This window comes from Ambystoma mexicanum, chromosome 12 (assembly GCF_040938575.1).
Source record: "Ambystoma mexicanum isolate Mex_15411 chromosome 12, UKY_AmexF1_1, whole genome shotgun sequence".
Taxonomy (NCBI): domain Eukaryota; kingdom Metazoa; phylum Chordata; class Amphibia; order Caudata; family Ambystomatidae; genus Ambystoma; species Ambystoma mexicanum.
Genome location: NC_090936.1, coordinates 456,009,158 through 456,029,522, shown reverse-complemented (window position 1 = coordinate 456,029,522; position 20,365 = coordinate 456,009,158). Strand labels below are relative to the sequence as shown.

The 20,365-nt window shown below is 45.2% G+C and overlaps 1 protein-coding gene across 3 annotated transcripts in view; it reads left to right on the top strand.

The window, feature by feature from the left end:
• TUBA8 (tubulin alpha 8) overlaps positions 1-20,365 on the top strand; it is a 163,877-nt gene that overhangs the window by 89,053 nt on the left and 54,459 nt on the right. For 2 of the 3 annotated variants that reach the window (XM_069628685.1, XM_069628686.1), the window contains exon 2: positions 3,654-3,876. In XM_069628685.1, the coding sequence (XP_069484786.1) occupies positions 3,654-3,876 (223 nt within the window). Of the gene's footprint in view, positions 1-2,313; positions 2,353-3,653; positions 3,877-20,365 lie in introns of those variants that run through there. The other variant, XM_069628684.1, reaches the window with a different exon arrangement.

Genomic DNA, 20,365 nt, shown 5'->3' with positions numbered 1-20,365 from the left:
CCCTGTACTAACACGCACACGCATTCAAGCACTGAGACATGACACATGCGACCATGCTTTCCAAGGTCCCGGCGGCAACTGCCGCACGGACGTTCTTTATTCAAAACGCGCATGCGCAACCCAAAACGAGGCTCGCACATGCGTCGTGTACACTGACAACGTCACAATCTTTAGTCACGTGTTCTGTTTTGTGTTTGTTTGTGGCACTATTAGACTTTAGAAATTCAAACAAATCACCACCAGTTTTGATCTGGAATGCACCATTGTCTGCATTATCCTTCGCCTTAAGCCTGGCCTACAACAGGGGTGATCAAACGCATGAGAAACTGGGGCAGGCACATCTCTTTCTGATTTGGGGATGAGTTTAGGGATGTGGTAGAAACTCCAGCATCACATCCCCTCCAATTCTTGGAAATGCCAATTTAGGCAAAGCCAGTCGCTTAGGCAGACTCACTTCTATGAATACATTCTCCTGTTGGAATGCTGGATTTTTCCTGACTTGCACATGCAACTGAACATTCCATTGCTAGTACAGCACTTTGTTGCCTCGTCGTTAGCGCTATATGAAACGTATCAAATAAAAACATGCAAGTCAGGAGAAGTGTCTGTGATTTGGCCAGCGACTTGACTTTATTTTTTGTACTTCTCCCCTGCTGGGGTTCGAGCCTAGACCTGGGCAGTAGTAGTTCAGTGTCACATCTAATTGCGCTATCTCGCAAGTGCTGGTTTCGCTTTCCTTATGTCAACAGACTGTTTCGGATATAGTGGGGCCATCCCCTACTTTAGCCCTGACCCACAGGCAATACGCACTTACAAAATAAACCACAGAGACAATGATATTTTTGGGAACAAACAGATCACATTTTATTGGTGTCAGCAAACAAAATGGAGGCGGTTCCAGCCTCCTTTAGCATAATGGCCTATAGCACCTTTTTGCTGGCCCTTTCCAATTCCTGGGTTTTCACCAGTATTGTCCTCGGGTGACCTGGGTCACTTCCGTTTGTTAAATAGCGGATGTCTGCCTCTGGTTGCTAACTGCCAGGCAGTAGCTCCCACGCCCTTGCCTGGAGCAAATAAACCCGGGACCACTGCATTCAGTTGACGCAGAGTCTCAGCTGCTCCTAAGTGGGTCAATGCCCATTGAATCCCGAACCTGAGTCGTGCGCAGCCATCGGGTACCGCTACAGGCCAGAACTGCAACGAAAACTCCTCCCTGGCTAGGACAGCCCTGTAACTCACCCACACTTTGGGGTTGGCTCCCCTAAAGCCCCCACCTACTTCAGACCTTATCCACATGCACCTATAATCACCATGGCTTCTTAGGCACATTCTGCCCATTTTAGAGCTGTTCGTCCAGGGGCTGCAAAGAGGAAGAGTCTCCCCAGCCCGGACCTTAAAGCGTTCCCCTGGGCCCAGAGGCGGTTCTGGACGGGCCAGGGGAACGCCCCTTCCACCTGCCTCGGGCGAGGTGAGGTGATGAGTACCACTATGCTGGCTGTCCCTCTAGCGCCCCCTGCTGGGGGCTGGCCATCCACAAAAGCCCAGCATGGAAGCGATCTGCGAATTGCTATAGTCGCAGAGGTGTTTGCAGGTAATGGGAGGGCGGTGGGATTGTTATAGACATGGGCATGTCCCTTAAGAGGTGTGAAAGATGGGTGTAGGGATGTGGAAGCCGCATAAAAGTTGCATGCTGAATACATATTCTTTCACTGTGTTTTCTTCAGTCTTGCTAGAACTTTCTGGAGTAGAGGAAAGGAAGGACCCAGTTATGGGGTTCCGATTGGGGGGGGTGAGGGCGAGTATGGGGAAGCGGAGGGAGCAAAAAAGTGAGCAGGCAGAGGGAGCATTGCTATACTTTATTTTTTATTTTTATATATTCCTAGACCACTGCCCATGACGATCTGTTCACTGAAGCCAGCATGGCACAGGGCAACTTGCATTGAATGAGAGGTAGGTGCTCAGAACGACTGAGCCGCCCCCAGCCGCTGTTCCTATCCTGTTACAGTGAGCTGCTAAATAGCACACTGCGGAAACAGGAATAGACTTGAACAGGGACTATGAAATCCATTCCCTGCTGCTGGGGGTGCACACTGCGCCGAGGAGGGCACCTCGAGTCTCTGTGGGGGCTGGAGGTTGCAGTGCCACTCTCACTCTCATTGGCTGTCTGTTTATAAACCCCCCCACCCAATGCTGGGGTTCTCCAGGGCTGCTGGAGCTGTTCCAGGGTGTCCGACAGGCACCCTCCCGATCCGTGTGGTGCTGTTAACCCTCTGGCATTTGGGAGAGAGAGAAAGCAAGTGAACACGCCCGATTTTGGCACCTCTGGTCATGTGGGGAATCAGGGACAAATCAGTAGGTTGGCATGGAATGGCGGTGCAGAGATCTTGGGGGGAGGGGGGAGAGATCTGCAAGCAGGTGCTGCAGGGTGAATTGAAGTTGATTGTTAATATGCCCCGTGGGCCATTGGGTACACAGTAAACTGAGATACTAAAAGAACGCTTCCTATTACGCAAAGTTTGCAGCATTGCAAAAAAATGCATCACGCCTGTGGACACCATTTTGTATGGTTGCGTGATAGAGAGTGGAGTACACCGAAAATGTTACGGATCAGTTCTATTGTGGGGTACTGTGTGAGTGCAAATATGTTTTTCTGAATGGGCGAACACAGGAGCACCTTTTCGGACTTATGAATGTAACCTTTTCGGACTTATGAATGTAAGTGTATATGTATGTTGTTTAGCTACACGTGTGTTGCATATATATAGTGCAATAATAAAGTAGCGCTGATGTAATGTTTGACACCATGACCGTGTCCTGACTTCCACTTTGCATGCTGAAACCTGTAGACCCAAAACTAAATGTCCCAGAGTCTGCAGTGATAATTCATGATTGGATCAAGTGTTGCACGTGACATGGAGCCACTCAGTAGCTGCGGCTTAACTACCTTGAACACTTTTTCCCAGCTATTTATGGCAAAGAAATCTCAGAAATAATCACTGGGGGACATGTTGCATATCATAAAGCACATTTGGGATGCAAGGCAGTTCTATCTGGGTGATCTCAGTTATTACAAAGCACTGGCGAACAAACATTTGGTAAGTTCTAATGAGTGGGCGGGCCTATGCCAGACATGGATTGTGTGATTGCTACATCTGGAGAATTAAGCTGCACCACACTGTGGTGGCTCACCAAAGCCACATTATGCTTCAGCTAGATTCTGGTTTAGGTGGACAAGTAAGGTGACCTAAAATTCAGGTTGGACCTCTTTATTTGTTGACAGGGTCAAGACTGTTTCATACATATTTGCCCCCCACCTGTAACAGGACAGGTTAGCTAAGAATTGATTGAAGCAATTGAATGCTATCTAGAGAAACTACTGGGTTAAGAATCCATACCTAAAGCTCTCCCATCAATAATGTATTGGATTAAAAAAGAAACACTGCTTCTTGCATTATTATGTTGCAATACAATGTGGTTTGCTTTGTGAAGCTAGCTTTGTAAATTCTCAATAGGTTAACTTCAGCCAGTGCTAAATGCAGTGGCTTCCTAGCTCACCACTGTGGCCTGCAGCTTCTGTGGGAGCTTAGTATCCACAAAAAGCTACAAGAAACATTTCTGACTTGTGTTTAATGTGCGCCTCTGTCTTCCCACAGCGTGAGTGCATTTCTGTCCACGTTGGCCAGGCAGGAGTCCAGATTGGCAATGCATGTTGGGAGCTCTTCTGCCTAGAGCATGGCATTCGTCCAGACGGCACCTTTTCGGATGGTACCTGCGTTGGCAGCTCAGATGATTCTTTCACCACGTTCTTCAGCGAGACTGGCACGGGCAAGCATGTGCCGCGGGCAGTGATGGTCGACCTGGAAGCCACTGTCGTCGGTAAGTTCATCAGAAGGTTTTCTGAGGCCGTCTGCGGTGTCATCAGTCACGAGTCATAGCATAGCCTATAACTCAGCCTGTGTTTTCATGACCTAAAGATGATGGGGCTGCTATATTAAGCAGGAGTTTGTATGATCCTTTCCTACAAGAATCTGCTCACCTGACCTAAGCAAACTACACAAATGAGTTGTAACAGAGTGATGTAATGTTTGATCATGTTCCTATTTTTATTTTTTATTGCAAACATAGATTTGATATGTCACAGAGTGCTCTACATCAGGGGGTTCTCTGGCCCGGTCTGGGGCAAGGTTGGTCCTTCCTTCTCCCAGGCCTGGGTGTATCCCAACCTCCCAGACCAGTTGGAGTAGGAGGGGAAGAGGAACTGAGCAACCTGCAACATGAAGATATTAATACAAACAGGAGATGGGCCACAAACCTGACTTCCTGATGGAAAAATAATACACAGTACACAGGGGTGGGAGTTTTTAGTCTTGTGGGCAATTCTATTAAGAAAACAACTTAGGACACACAATACAATTCTTAAGTCTTACTCACTCTTCCCTCTCACTGGTTGTCTTATCCCTTAATGGGGTTAAACAGTAACCTTTTCTGGGCAACCCCATGACCCAAAGAGCCTTGGGCTGGCAACTAAACACACCCATCCCATCGGCTTCCATCCTTCTCTTCATCAATCCCCCTTTTTCCCCACACCTTCTTTTTAAATAACCTTGGCAGTTGCAGTCTCCCATAATTATGAATCCCTTTATCGTCTTCACAAGATGTTGATATCCACTCTTACACTGGCTTCAAAATCCCTGCTCTGCCGCGGGAGGCTGCCACGGGTTAGTTAGCTTGCCTCTCGTAGGCAGGGAGCTTGTTGAAGTGTGTGCTCCTTTTTTCCTTTGTGGCAGTGCTGTTAAGTGGTTGGGGCTAAAGCAGCCCATTTCCTTCTGTGATGGTGGTTTTATATTTCTTATATTTCTTGTGCTAGAGCAGCCCATTTTCTTTCTGTGGCAGTGACAAAAGAACTTCTGTGGCGGTGCTGTCATTTTTCTGTGTGGCAGCATTGTCAGTTAAGATGGACCCGCCCGCTCACCTCGGCACTGCCAACAGTGCACCCCTCTGTTGCGCCCCGTGCAATGGTTAAAGTGGTCAGGACTCCAGGTGGAAGTTCTTTCTTTACTGCCTGCCTCGTCTGACACCAGGGAGGGTGGAGATCTCCCAGGCCCATCGCTGTTTGGTGCAGGAGGCACATGCACATGCTACCTTGCCGACGAGTATCATGAATCTTCACTGGGTCTGGCCCCGGAGGGGGCAGACCTCCTACACAGACCTTCATCTTCAACGGGGCCTACTCTCTGCCAGATATGGCCCCGGGTAGACTGTATTGGTCTCGGGTCGTGGTCTAGTTCTAGGGCGACCCCGTTCCTGCTGCATAAGATCAGGGCCCATGCGACCCGGAACATTTTGCCATTTGTTGGGCCGACCCGGTCAGGGTGGGCTGACCGCTCCCCAGGCCATGCCTGAGGCTGGACTGCACCTGACATACAGCCAGGGCTCTAGACACCACCATGCTGCAGGAGACATATGCTGGCCAGCCTGCAGGATCCATAGAGCCCCAGGGGAGGGAGGGCTCAAGACCAAGGTCCCCCAGGGAGCACACACTCCCTCCCTTCCTCTGTCCTCCTTCCAATGGTTCTCGCCCAACCCTTGAATCAATGTTCTTTCAGTTCCTGTCCTGGAATCTTCACTGCGGTGAGTCTATTGTTCCTGTCAGGGGACTACTTCGCATTATCATTAATCTGAAGATTCCAGGTGCTCCCATGGTGGGGACACCTTGGTAAAGTTAGGTTAAGTCCACAACAGTTCATGAGGCACTTTAGTGGTCTTGCCACTTCTTCACCACTTCTTCTTCACAATCCTCAACCACCATACAGTACTTCAACAACTGCTTCCTGGTTCACTTACCTGCTAGGACTACCTCTAAAAAGTCTCTGCCCTGGTATACTCGCATGCCAGGACCAAAAGCTCCTCCTCCTACTACTACTACTACAAGCACTTTGTGGTTTGTTTCAGGCTGTGAGCCCCTCTGAGGACTGACATCCGCATTAGCAAAATTCAAAAGTATTCAAAAGTCCTGTTCATGTGTGGGTCATTAGAACCACTAGACTGCATCTTGCAGTTTGGAGCCTCTGAGTCCCTCTTCCTCGTCCCAGTACTTTGGGCATTGTGGGACCTGAAGACCCCAATGTTCTGATTACCTTTTATTTTAGGAATACCAATTTCAACTTTATTGGATACATTCTGGGTATTAGGTAGCTCTCTAAAGAAGGGTTTTCTAGGGTTTAAGGGCTGACCCCCATTTAAGGGCAAATTATGCTTTTCAGTAGTCTGGGTATTAAAGTTCTGATTTCCACATATATTGTTCTCTTGTTGCATACAAGAGTTTTCATCACCATAAACATCGGTAATTGTATAGAGGGGAGTCTTACTCTGGCAACAAGGCCTTACATAGTCAGCCATAGTAGAAATATCCTTCTCTGAAGAAGATAAGTACTGCGTTTCTCCTCAAAGAATCCTCCTGTTCCTCTGGAGGCATTCGCCTTCCAGGGGATCCACCCAGCTAATACCACCCCCAAGGTCAGGATCAGGTAGCGGCTGCCTTCCCCTGGCCACCTGGAGGAAACTTTAGGCAGGGGTTTTGTGAGGATTCTGCAGGATTTATCACAAATGGCAGTGGTTATGATTGATTAACAACCTTCCAGCTATCAACTTTCAGATCTGGTAGTTTCTAAATGTATGACATAGGGGAATGTATTGAACTTTGGGGCCACGAATATTGTTTATCCTAAAAGAAATCCCGATTTATCACTTAAAGGGATACCATGGGTGTGGGTGTAAATGTCTTCTTGCCCAAAAACGTTCCTTTTTCTTGCATCAAGACTGGGACAGTTTGCTTGCATTCAGGAGTTAAACTCTCCCATACAGGCTCATATATCATTAAATGAAACATGCAATCCAGTGGCAATCAAGCATGATCATGATTTTGGTATGATCTGCATATGTGTAGTACATAAACCAAGAAGAACCCAGTGGCACTATGATAACTGCAACCAGAGTACAAGCATGCAACAAGGAAAGGAATTTCACGTGATGCTCTTGACAATGTGTTGGGTTCTGTCTTGCCCTGCTGGCCATCTGTGTAAGTGGTAGAATGTTGACCAATGCAGAGTAGTGTAATGGCACAGTGGAGGCACACATATTAGAGGAGGTCATTGTGATGGTGGAAATGCATTGGAGGGACAGGGCCTCCGTATCCTTGTCCCTTATGCCTTATCATGTATGTTCTGTCTTGATTTCCGCGCAGGAGTTCTGTTGGACTCCTGGTGAAGCAGCTCTTCCTCTTTTTGGTTTGGTGAACAGACCCTTGGGATATCCTTATGGCACCCATGGGTGGGAGTATGACCCTGTACACCTAGTGTATGTTTTTGGGCACCTGTGTGTGTGGCCCACAGAGCAGGGTATGGGCTGTGGCAGCTCCATTCTGAATTTGACAGGTGCTCTGAGTATCTTCCATTTTGGGGATACCCAGGCCCTGCCATTTCAATCAGTTGATTCCTGATAGGAAACAAGATGGCCCCTGTGGCCTCTTGCTATCCCTTCCCGCTGACTGGCTGTTGGGTGGAAGTTCCATGTATGGTAATGGGGGGAAGTCCAGGCCAGACTGGCTGGAGCCTTCCCATTGACTGTATGTTGTGGGTACGCCCTTGGGGTGGGACCTGGGTGAATGGAGTGTGTGATGAATACGCATTTCATGTTATAAGTGTCTAGTATCTGGTGGTTGACACAATGACTAAGACAGCCCTGCCCAAAACTTGTTTGAGTGTAGTGTGGAGTGCTGAATTGCAGAGTGCTTGTTCGAATCCACATTCTGTGTTGTGAGTGTCTGGATGGAGAAGAATGGCCTGAATGCACTGTGAGCTTGATTGGCTGCCTGACTTCCTGAAGCCCTTCTGAATGATTGGTTGCCTGAGTGTGACTCAGCAGAGTGAATGGGAGATCAACAGTATATCTGGGGGCCTCTCACTGATGGAAATCATTCAGAAGCTGAAGTTGATACTTGATGATTACTCTTGAAGCTGAGCCGGAAGAAGAAGGTGAACCGCTGTTCCCTTTCGACGCAATCTGAAAGTTGCTGTGCCTTCAAGAACTGATCCAAGAGAGGACCTAGCTAGGAGACCTCTTCCCGAGCTACGAGGGACCATCCTACACCTGCAGATCTTTGCCAAAGCTCTCTGGACATCAAACCCTCGAAAGGCTGCCGACCAGAGGCGGGGACCGCAGCGGAATCACGAAGCAAAGCACCCGGACATTGAACATTGAAGTCCATCACTGCCGACGACCGCCGTCGCCGACCGGAGCCTCAGTGCTCCTTTGCCTAAGAACACTTTGCTGGTAAGTTAGCTCAGCAGGTTGAGCGCTCACTGCTGCGATCTGAGCATGATCTACAGGTCGCAGGTTCGAATCCCGGCAAGGCCAACTCAGCCTTTCATCCTTCTGAGGTCGATAAATGAGTACCAATTGCGGTTGGGTGATATTGTATGTAAATATGTGCTCTGTAAAGCGCTTTGGATAAAGGCGCTATATAAATAACACATCATTATCATTAACATCATTAACACTTTGAAACAAGGACTCCCTCGCTCATCACCGATGACCGCTTTGTCTCTCTGGAGAAAGTCAAGGCCGTCGACGTACCAAGGAGAATCCGCCAGCGGGTTTCCTGCCACCTGAAGACCACAGAGACGCCGACGACTCAACACCCTTGCTGGGCCAAAGTTCATAATAGACCCTCTGCGGCAACTAACACTCGTCATCGAGGTGCACCGCATGCCTCAGCTTGCAGGACCTTTTCGATCGATTGTCAACAAGCACGGCAAGAATCGAAGCTGCTGCCGCAATGAAAGTGTTCACCCTTTTCTTCACCGAATCTCAACGACCCATGGCTCCTGCCTTAAAGGGAGTGCACTCAAGGAGGGCATGTCAACAACTCACCGAAGAACTCTACGAAAACAGGTACTTTGGGGTCAAAGAAAGCTTTAGAGGGAATCGAGACAATATTAAGCAGAATTGGACTGGGTTTGTCAATACGCTTGATTTACAGGTTGCCCAGGTTGGGGGATCCTCACACAGAACAGTCTCGTAGTAGTGGGATAGACTGTTCTGCCATTGCTTTATTTAACTTGCATTCTTTCTGCTGTCTATCATTGATTCATCTTAACCATCGGATTCGTATGTCATCTGAACTGTTAGCAGTTGGTGCATTTCAAAGGAATCAATATTTAAGAGTGGTACTACGTAGACTTGTATATATTTACCATTATAGTATTTCCAGTGTACAACGTGTGTTATTGTGATTGTGAACATAACGTGAACCTTATTTATATAAAGACTGTGTTTTCACTAACATAGTGTGTGGACATTCCTTTGTGGGTGCTTGGGGACTACACTGTACTTAAGAGCCAGCCCACATCACCTCCTGAGAGCTAAGCCTTGATTGCTCGACTACGTTACCAATAATAGAGAATCTTGGCTGGGGTGCTCTGTTCCTCTCTTCTGCCCTGTAGAGAGCAGGAGTACAGAAACCCCCTCCACTCTTTACAGTCATTGAGTGATAAACAGCTGGTGATGGTAACGCAGCAGTGCAGAGAGAGTTGCATACTAGTTTTCAGTTTCATTGATTGGCCTCTGTCACTTAGTTCAGTGATTTACTTGCTCACTGCTGAGGCCTCAGTTTAATCTGCAGATCACAGATGTTAATACACTGAGGTCCAACTCAACCATTTCATCATTCCCTGGTCAATGAACAGATTGTTGTACAAATCACAAATAGTAAACACTGGTTATTTGCAGCTTTTGAAAATGGCAAGAACTATACTATCAAGCATGATATAAAAGCAACATACTATTCTTATCATCTTGTGAGAAGTTTTATTTGCGTAGCAAGTGCACTTTAATTTTTGAAACCGTGCACCCTGTGGCCACTGTTTCTCCCTTATGAAGCCCTCTTTCCCCTCCGAGCTGTATCTGCCACCTCCACCTGCCGGGGATTGCTGTGTCTGGAGGAACTAGGAAGCAACTTTGCCTGGCTGTGGGTTTGCAAGAGGCCAACTCCATCATCTGCTATAGCCTATGCAGATACTCTTGTGAGAATTTTGAGTTGCTCAGCGAGTGCACCTTAATTTGTGTAATGGTGCACTCTGTGACCATTTGCACTCTGTGACCATTGGGTCCGCCTTCCTCAGTCCGCTTTCCCCCTCCCTTCCTAATCCACCCCCTACCTAGCAGGATTGGTGCCTGCAGATGGCATGTTTCCCAAGCAGGAAAACAGAAAACAACATGGTCTGTCCTAGGGGGTTATACATGCCCCATTCCAGTATCTGCACAGCACTCTGTGGACCCTCTTGGAGTAGCTTGAATTTCCCAGCAAGTACACTTTACATTTTGGAACTGTGAACTGAGTGGCCATCATATCCCCCCACCTTAGCCTTCTCTCCCCTCCCTTCCTATTCCGCTGCCTCCGCCTGCCTGAATTGGTGCCCGAAGAGGTCATTTGATGCAAAACTCCCCTCAAATTGGCGACTCCCATGAACAGCCTTTCCTGCGTAGCGAGAGAAGCATAAAGGAAAAGGGTAGCACCTGTTTGCTTGTTCGCCATGTTGCCGAATCCCTGCTCCTACCGCTTCCTTTGACCAGCAGACTGATCAACAACCAGGTAAGGTAGACCACAATTTTTTCTGCCCTCGGGTGTAGGAGATTTAATGTTACCCTAGACCTCCCCCCCACATTAATCTTTCCCAATGTCAACTGTTTGGTTTACTCATTGCATTGCACCCATTTCTTACCCCACTGTTATCACGGCTCACTAGGCTCCTCGCCTGATTCCCGCACTGCTTGATGCTCTGTTTATTGGCCCCAAGTGTACTTATGCCTTTTATAATTGCTGCATCAATCAATGCATCATTGCCCTAAATAAATTGTTGCAATATTGGTTGCACATCTTCAATTCTCACCCCACTGTATTTCACTCTCTACTCCCCTAGATTAATTGCTGCATTACTTTCTGCCTCAGATGGTTGCCCCACTGCAATTTACTCCATGGCACCACAGATTATTTGTAGCTGTACCTGTTTCCCTAGATCAGGGTTCTACAACCTGCATTTCTAGACTACAACTTCTGTGATCCCACACTTTCACTATGCTGGCTAGGGCTGATGCCAGTTGTAGTAAAACTATCTGGAGAGCCAAAGGTTGCAGAACCCTGCCCTATATTAACTGTTGTAGCATTAATTGTTGCCCTAATTGCAAATCCAATATATCTCTGTTCCCAAAATGAATTGTTATATGTGTCACCTTCCTGCATTTTCCCTGGTGCATTATGCTCCCTGGTCACTCTACATTAACTTAGTTTGCCACAATGTCAATTTCTGCTGTGGTGTATTGTTATCTTGTCATCTGAGACAAAATGTCGCCTAATCACCTTAAAGGCACACCACCCCACAAGCTCTCACTCTGTGACTTCACTACCTGGGGATCTCACCCAGTTTTGGGACACTGTAATGTACCATTAGGGAACTAAACACAGACCAGCAGCTACATTAACACCTGCTAACTGGTCTTCACCCTACTCTCTGTTATCCTTCCTTTTTACTTTTTTAACAACTTTATTTATTGACACTTGGTGAACAGGTTATATCAAAATTCAGTACAATCGTATAGGCCCAACACTATACAGTGATATCATAACTAGGTACAACAAAGAGTTGGGTACCGCTACAACTTTGATCTTTAAAACATAACCTCAAGCAGCCAATTCGGCAAGGTACTGACAGAATTCCTGCCATACGTCCCTAGGGCGATTGGGTGGTGCCGACATTGCCACATCCAACTCCTTAGTGTTATTCACCCATACCACATCGTGCAGCCAGCGCGACAAGTTAGGTGGGTTCTCCCATGTCTAGCGCATCAGAACGGCTCTTTTGACCAATAACAATCCCAAATTCAAAAATGTGCACTGCACTGTGGACATCCTCCCAGTATATCCTGACATGCAATCAACCACTGTCAGACCCAGTTGTCCAGAGGTGGACTGGCCTTTAGGGAACTCTGGAGATTTCCCGGTGGGCCTCTGCACCCTGGGCCTCTTTTCTGTGGTATTTCCAAATTTTCTCATAGGAAAAACATTGGGTTTGCTGAAAATGTGTCATGTAGGGCCACTTTGAACTTTATTTCCAGGGCCTCTTTTTGTCCCCAGTAATTATTTCCAGGGCCTCTTTTAGTTCCCAGTCCAGCCCTGCAGTTGTCTCCTCAAAATATCACGACTGGCATACACTCTCCCAGTAGCTGACCAGCTCAGGGCAGCTCCATAGCATGTGCAACAAATGAGCTTCTGCATCCCCACACCTGGGACATTTCCACACTTCATTGAGTTGGAACTTCATGAGCCGCGCAGGCATACAAAACAGCCTGTTAGCCGCTTAAAATTGTATCAAGCGGCTCAAAAGTATCAAAAGTAACACCCGCCCCAGATCACCTTCTCACTTTACCCTAGCATTCATACCTTGTGTAGTGCACAGTGTTTACACCTCCTAACAAAAACGATATTGACTTCTTCCCTGCTGTTTGGGATATTAATTATGCCAAGCAAGGATGCGAGACTGGCTCAGATGGGAATGACGGCCACCTCGCTGTGATGGGCACTTTGAGACGAAGATAATGAAACAGTTGCAACATTGTTTCCCTGACATGCAATTTCAGCACGTCCCATGCAATGAAATTGCCGGAGTCGTATACATTGCCCAACCTCTGAATGCCAACACTGTCCCAGTCCCTCACCACTGCCTTATCCATGGTTGGTTTCACCGCTGACATCACCCATAGTGGTAAATTCATGTCATACGGTGCTACCCTGTTCGCATGATTATTCATTTTGGCCCACGCTTCGCATGCTGCCCCAACAGGATCTAGGCAATGTGAATGACAATACACATTAACTGGCAATAGTAATATCATAGAGTCGGGTCCCCCTTGTAACTTCTCTCAAACGTGCAGGAGGGGTGGCTGGGGAACTCAGTGTATTTGGGCAGCCAGGTAATAGAGTCCAAAATCAGGTGCCTACTGTCCACCACCCTCAATGGGACGAGCGAGGTGTTGCGATTTCATCCTGACCTGCCCGTTCCAAAAGAATGAAGAGCAAAATCTTGTTAACTCATAAAAAACACCTTCCCCGAACACAATGGAATATTATGGAAGAAGTAAAAGAGCTTGGGCAATATTGTCATTTTGATCATTTGGTGAGCGACAGCAGAATTTGACCCATCTGCTAAGCTTAGCTCTCAACCTTACCCTGTATGCTTTATAATTCAAATTGAATGTCAAGGAGCACGAATGTGCTACTCTTATCCCCAAGTATCTAAAGTCCTCAGCAGCCCATTGCAATCCCAGCGTGTACAAAGGTTTCTGTGTGGCCCCTGTTCAAGGAAATATTTCAGACTTGGTACCATTAAGCCGAAGACCAGAATACCTGCCGAAGTCCACCACCGCCTCCAACACTCATCGCAGGTGTGCCTTTGGGTCGCGTATGTACAGTAAAATGTCATAAAATATAAGGAGATTATCTCGGACTTCCCTCGTAATTGAATCCCAGCCCTCCTAAATCTGTTGCCGATTAAATCAGCCAGCGGTTCAATTATTGACACAAACAATAGGAGCAATAGAGAGCATCCTTGCCTAGTACCACCTACCAGCTATAAAATGGGGGATAACATGCCATTGGTATACACCCACGCAAATTGTGCATATAACAGCCTTACCCATGAAATGAAGTTGGGGTTAAACCCATACTTGCCCATAACCCTAAACAAAAATGCCCAGGGGACAGTGTTGAAGGCCTTTTGCATATCCAGGGCCACTGCCACAGCACAACTATCTTGTGGATGCCCATGACCCGAAACAAAAATCGGCAGGAGACAGTGTTGAAGTCCTTTGCATATCCAAGACCACTGCCACAGCGCAACTATCTTGTGGAACCTGTGCAAGTACGTTGTAAAACCTACATATGTTAAATGCTGTTGATCATCCTGGTATGAACCCTGCTTGGTCTTCATGGACCACATATTGCATTAACGGAGCTAGTTGAGATGCTAAAACCTCGGTAAATATCTTAGCATCAATGTTTATTAAAGACAGTGGCCTACACAGTCCACACTCATTCGCTGCTTTGTCTAGCTTAAGAAGAAGGATGATTAAAGCCTCCCGCAGTGTATCAGGTAGCATGCCTGTCAAGAGTGCCTCTACCCACACTTGTAACAAGTTGGGAGCCAATACCTCACTAAACTCTTTTTAAAACTCAGAGCAAAAGCCGTCCAACCCTGGTGCTTTCCCATTAGGGAGACTTGTTATAGCTTCAGTTATTTCTTGAACACTGACAGGCCTTTACAGCGCAGTTCTAGCCTCCTCGGATAAAAGGGTCGCCGGGAGACCACTCAAATAGTTATCAATATCAGAATCAGTGGCTACCCCTTTCGGAGCATATAACGCCAAATAAAAGTTTTTTAAAAAACCTGTTATTGATATCTGCATCTGTATGTGCTATAGAGCCATCCTGTCTCGTAACACAGGGATTGTGCATGGTCCCTTTCTCTGTGCTAACTGTACGGGCTAACAATCTGCCGATACTTTGGCCAACGCTGGCACAATTACTACCCCTGCCGATACTTTGACAAACCGGCAGCCACCCGTATCGCAGAGCAGCTGCCGGTTTGTCAAAGTATCGCAATTCTCTACTGGCTGCATCTCTAAACGCATCCAGCTCCTCCTTTATGTACCACCATAATGCAGGTGAAGGGCTGTTTGCATATTGCTGCTGTAACAGTGATAATTCGGCTTTGTGGCATCCCATCTCCCTCCTAATACACTTCAACACCCCAAATTGAGTGGATATCGCTAGCCCCCTTATATATGTCTTAAACGTGTGCCACAGTATCGCTGAGGAAGTAACTGGGCCAGCGTTGGCCTCAAAGTACAGCATCACATGTTCTCGCAATTTTGTCATAAAGGCAAGATCTTGTATTGCCCCAGGCTTGAAATTCCAGTTTGGCCTTCCCTTCTGCCCTCTGCCAGTTGCAAATTCAACATAACAGTTGAATGATCCACGAATGTGCGGGGAAGAATAGAGCATCCCTCCACCCTATTAAACAGTGTGCCCCAAACTCAACCACAAGTCTATGCATGAATGCATATCATGTATCATTGAATAATAGAGCTCTTCCAAAGATTTTAAATTGGGTACTTAGGAGTGTGATTGGCCTGTAGACTGCTGGTTTATCTTTCCTTGTTTAAAAATTGGATAGATAAGTGCCTGTTTCCACGTGTTTGGAATGTGTCCCTTCTTCACTAATGCATTAAATGCAACTGTTAAGATCAGAGCCCAAAATATCGGGAGATTTTTGTAAAGATAAGCATTTGAAAGTAGCTGCACATATACTCTCTCAACCAATTTTTTTTATTTTACAATCCAATTGAGAAAGAAAAATAGGAGGCAGAATAACGGTATCACACAAGGAGCACCTTGGATCTCAGTCACCAGACTAAATTATATTTCCTTCTCATATATAGACCCCACTATTTACAACACAACCTTTGAAGAATGACTCACAGAAACTGCTGGGAACCTCGTGGTGGCACACAAGCTCCTAATATACATTTGGTTTGAGGAAGAAAATGTAACTTGGGCAAAATCACTGAGATCTTACGTGGTCAGCCTATGGATTAAAAAGATGGCCATGATTGTGACTAGCTCAGCCAGACACTTTGGATGCAATATTCAGTAAAGTAGCCCTGACAACAGCTCATCCCATCCATTTTCTGTAGAGCAACCACTTCTGTACCATTTATGATCACTCCAATAACACACACGCTCCCTACTCACAAAGGGCTAGTCGAGATTTTCAAGAAAAGCTGAAAGATCAAGCAGTGCTGTTGAGGGCCGGAATCCTGACGGGTTTTCAGAATTTCCCTAATTAATATTCACGAGGAAAAATGCATATATTTAGAATCATTGTATGCAAATGTATCTCATTCATAATAATGAGGGGTATCCTGAAAACCTGGCATGGATCTGGCCCTTGAGGCCCGGAGTTGGAGAACCCTATAACCAGCAACTCTAACAGTTATCATTTCACCACCAGATCAGCAACTCCCTGAGAAATTTCCAGAGAGACTCTACTGCTCGATTAAGGAAGCTGTGGGAACCCTTGCACATAAAACAGAGAAAAAGAAAGCAGCAATGTTTATTCCTCAAATCTGAACCCTGAACAAAACCAACTGGAAACTATAACAAGCATGAATCCTTCCTGCAAGAAAACTCCTACACCCTCTCGACAACTTGCAACAAACATCTCAAATCTGTTCAGCATTAAACTAAAAAGCATTCACCAAGCCATAGATTCTGCTCCAATCAACAGAAACAGTTATCTTCTCTACATTAAAACCCTACCGACAAAAGCAAAGTTTAACAACTTCAAGGCTATCTGAACCAGCCTTCTCTTAACTCATCAGCTAGGGCAGCAAAGCCAGAACACCAATGATCCCTGCCCACTGGACATTTACAATGTCATCTTTTGCAAGGCAACTCCACCTTATTTCTACCATGAACTAATGGACATGAACGAAAATTGAATAGTTCTAAGACTTATCAGCACTACCTACATTAAACCACTACTCAAAAACACCTTTGGAAACATGGATGATCCCACCACAAACAACCAATTTCCACTATGCCGCTCCCATTTAATATCCTGGAAAGTTACGTTTACAGTCAAATCCTGAAATTCGTGGAGTACACAACTTATTGGAAGATGCACAAGTAGTTTTTACACCACTGAAATTTGGTTGATCTTAAAATCGATGCTGGTGCTAACATCATCTCCGCCTTGAACCACAGGTTTCTAAGAGCCTGGAAGAAACCGGACTCTGCAACAAAAGGCAACAACTAACAAGTTCCTTCCACATGGACATAACAGAAACCATGTGGCTACCCCCTTCAGTTCTGACTTCTAGAGCAAAACCTGTGCTGGAAGGATCAATCATTTTACTGCTTCTTCTCAACATGTATGTAGCCCTGTTCATGGGACTAATCAAAGGGACGAACTCTTTTGCTAAAATTGTGCTGACACGCAAATCATTTTATAAATGACCAACAAGGACACAGACAACTCCATCCCCTATTGCATCGGTTAAGTAAATGCCTGGATGACTCACAGCAATCACAAACTAAATCCAGACGAGACGGATATATCATGATCACTAGTCACCAAACAGCACCACAAGAATCCAACCCTATCCCACAAAAATGTGGATTTGCTGGGAAACCGTAAAAGTAATCAAGAGCTGTGGGATTCTAATGGACAATATACTGATTTTGGAATCACAAATCGGTGCACTAGTGAGCAGATGTTTCTAACACTTTTCTCACTCACACGTATTATGCCCTTCCCCTCCTTCCTACAAAGAACACTCCACGTCATATCTTTGGTATGTCTAGAAACAGCTATGTTGACATATGGGCACATGGAGGCATGTTGGAATACCTCACTAAGGAAGTTGAACACCGACGAAACACAGCAGCATGACTTCTTCTTAGACGTGAAATGAATAAACTCATTAAACTCATTAGTCCATTTCTTATGGTTCAAGAAAAGGGTCAATTTAAAAGAACTCTCTTTTGCCCACAGAGCCCTTCAGGGCTATGTAGCTGAATTCCTACAATAAAAGACCATCCCTTACCAAATGGGGGGGAACACTGAGATCCAAAAATGACATACTTCTAGACCATGTAAACTGCCTAAAATGAGATACAGGGATCAACATTTTCTATCATGGTCTTCAAACTCTGGAACTTACTGTGAAAGGAAATCCACACAATTGGGGATCATTTGACTTTCAGGAAAACCTTGGCGGCCTGGCTTTTTGACACACCAACCTCGTATTGCCACTATTCTATTGTAACAATCTATCATCAACCCACTGAATAATACTACAAACTGGCCAGTGTGCACATTGCTAAATTTCCCGCTGACTCTTTCATTTTCCTACACTCTAACACACTGCTCGCATGCCAACTGCACCGCATTTACACAGCCCACCAGAGACCCCTCCCATTCAGACTTCAAATACCACACCTCTACTGCCAACCTACATGCCGCCCCCACCTCCTCCAGTCCATTCTAGCACCATAGGCACTTGAGACTCACCTCTGGAAACAAATACATCTGTCCCTGTACAAATAACACATAGCAACAGATACACACCCGGCACAGGATACTTCCTGTCTGCATGGCATAACATGACAGCAGAGCTAGCTTGCATTTTCCTTCTCCTGCCTGCTACCCAACCCTCTCACCCTCTTTTTCAGAACTGCCAATGTGCTTGGAGTCCATTTAAATGTTAGCTATGTGCAATATATATATAGATACACACCAGCAACATAACCACTAATCTCCACCTGTATAATCTCATGTGATCTACAAATAAAGTGGATAGATCCCAAAAGAACAAGAGACCTGCTGGCAAACCATTATTTTCAGTTTGATCAGAGACTGGATTCCATGTGGCAGTACAATTTGAATCTTGGGTTCAGATAGGATCTCGCATTACTACATCAAGTACTGCACATACGCATAGATGCAGTTGGAAAGAGATTTAATGTGCCACTTAAACCAGCATTCATCCAGTCAGCTCCTTAAAGCATTATTTGTGCCTGGTACCTCCTGTGAACTAATATACTTCTTAATTCCAAATAATCTATTACATGTCGAGCTATTCCGGAAAAAAAGCGTTTATCACACCCTATGCATCCCTGCACTAAACATTTACATTTGGCAAAACTGAATGTAAGTCAGGGTCACTAATTATGTTGTCTTTGAAGTCAGGCATTTCAGTTATTCCCATCAGATTTTCCTATGGTGATCTCACTGAAACCCATGTATATTGCTTTCTTACGCTGTGTAGTAGACCATTTCCTACAACTTCCACACCAGCCTGGTGTGGTGGAAGAGTCATAAATGCAGGGGCTTCTTGCCACTGGCTTGTTGTCAGCAGAGTGGTTCAACCTTCATTTCAACATCTTAAAAGTCAGCAACTAGCTGTGACCTGCAGTGTTTTCTCGTTGACTGAAGGAAATGACAATAATGATAACAATAATTGATTTAAAAAAATATTTTTTTTATTTGTGTTTGGTTATAATAAACCTTTACAAAATTACAACTTTACTTAACATCAAATTAATTTCATACAACATAAAACTTTAAAATATTCTTAAGCATCTTTGCATTCTTAACGGGCTATGCATTAGCCCCATATATTCACAAGAATGTTTTAAAATAAACATAAAACACATAGAGCCATTAATACAAGACCCTTTGGCAGTTCTAGTTTTAAAACAACCGTTATATTCAATGACATTATAAAGATATATCAATGCCATCTTAACTTTCAAATCGAGCAAGCTCTTCTTCCACAATCTTTAAAAAAATTGCCTAATGCTAGAATTAGAGGATAATATGTTCCCTTCATAAGTCTGTCCCAGAAAAATTCAGTGCAATCAGCAAATTCAACTGTAACACATTTCATCAAAAAAAGTGAGCGCACATTTTTCAAATGTGGACACTCGAGCACCAGATGTTTAAGGGATTCATAGTGGTCCATACAACTGGGAAACCTACATTTCATAGATTGCATAGTAATTTACTGAAAACGTTCTTTAGTGTGAAATTGATTCATCCTAAAACGCATGAATAAACTTCTTATAATAGGACAAGGAAATATGGCAACATAGGGAATACCTGCTACACGTTTTTGTAAGAATTTGGCATATTCACAATATGAAGAATAAAGTTTCAGTTGATCTAAAGTGCATATCCAATCTTCTTCAAGGAATTATTTTTTAACAAAACCACGTCAAAAGCATAGATCATCATGTGATGCCCCAAGTTGATCTAAAATCACTTGCATGCAGACCTTAAACTTATGAATAGAGCCTACTGATTGTTCTTCCATCAATACTTGCAGATCTTTAAATAAACAATTTTTATGCGGATTCAAATATTTTGCATAAATGGACAGCAAGTGCCATGACACTCTGCATGATAACGATATCAGACTTAACTCATGTCTAATCACATAGTTAGGGATAGAGAATGCCATCTGTAATGCTCCTTCGAGTAAACAACCTTGCAAAGAATCGAGGTAGGTGCTTAAATCAAAGGGGCAGCTTGCACTTTCATAGTGAGGAAATCACGTAGGGGGATTAGTGAGAATTGGCAGTATTTGATGAAAATTAACTTCATTTGGCTTCCTAACGGACGAGCTTTCTGATTAAGCCTCTCTTTCCAAATGCAAATGGAGGAGTTACAAATTAGATGGTATCTAA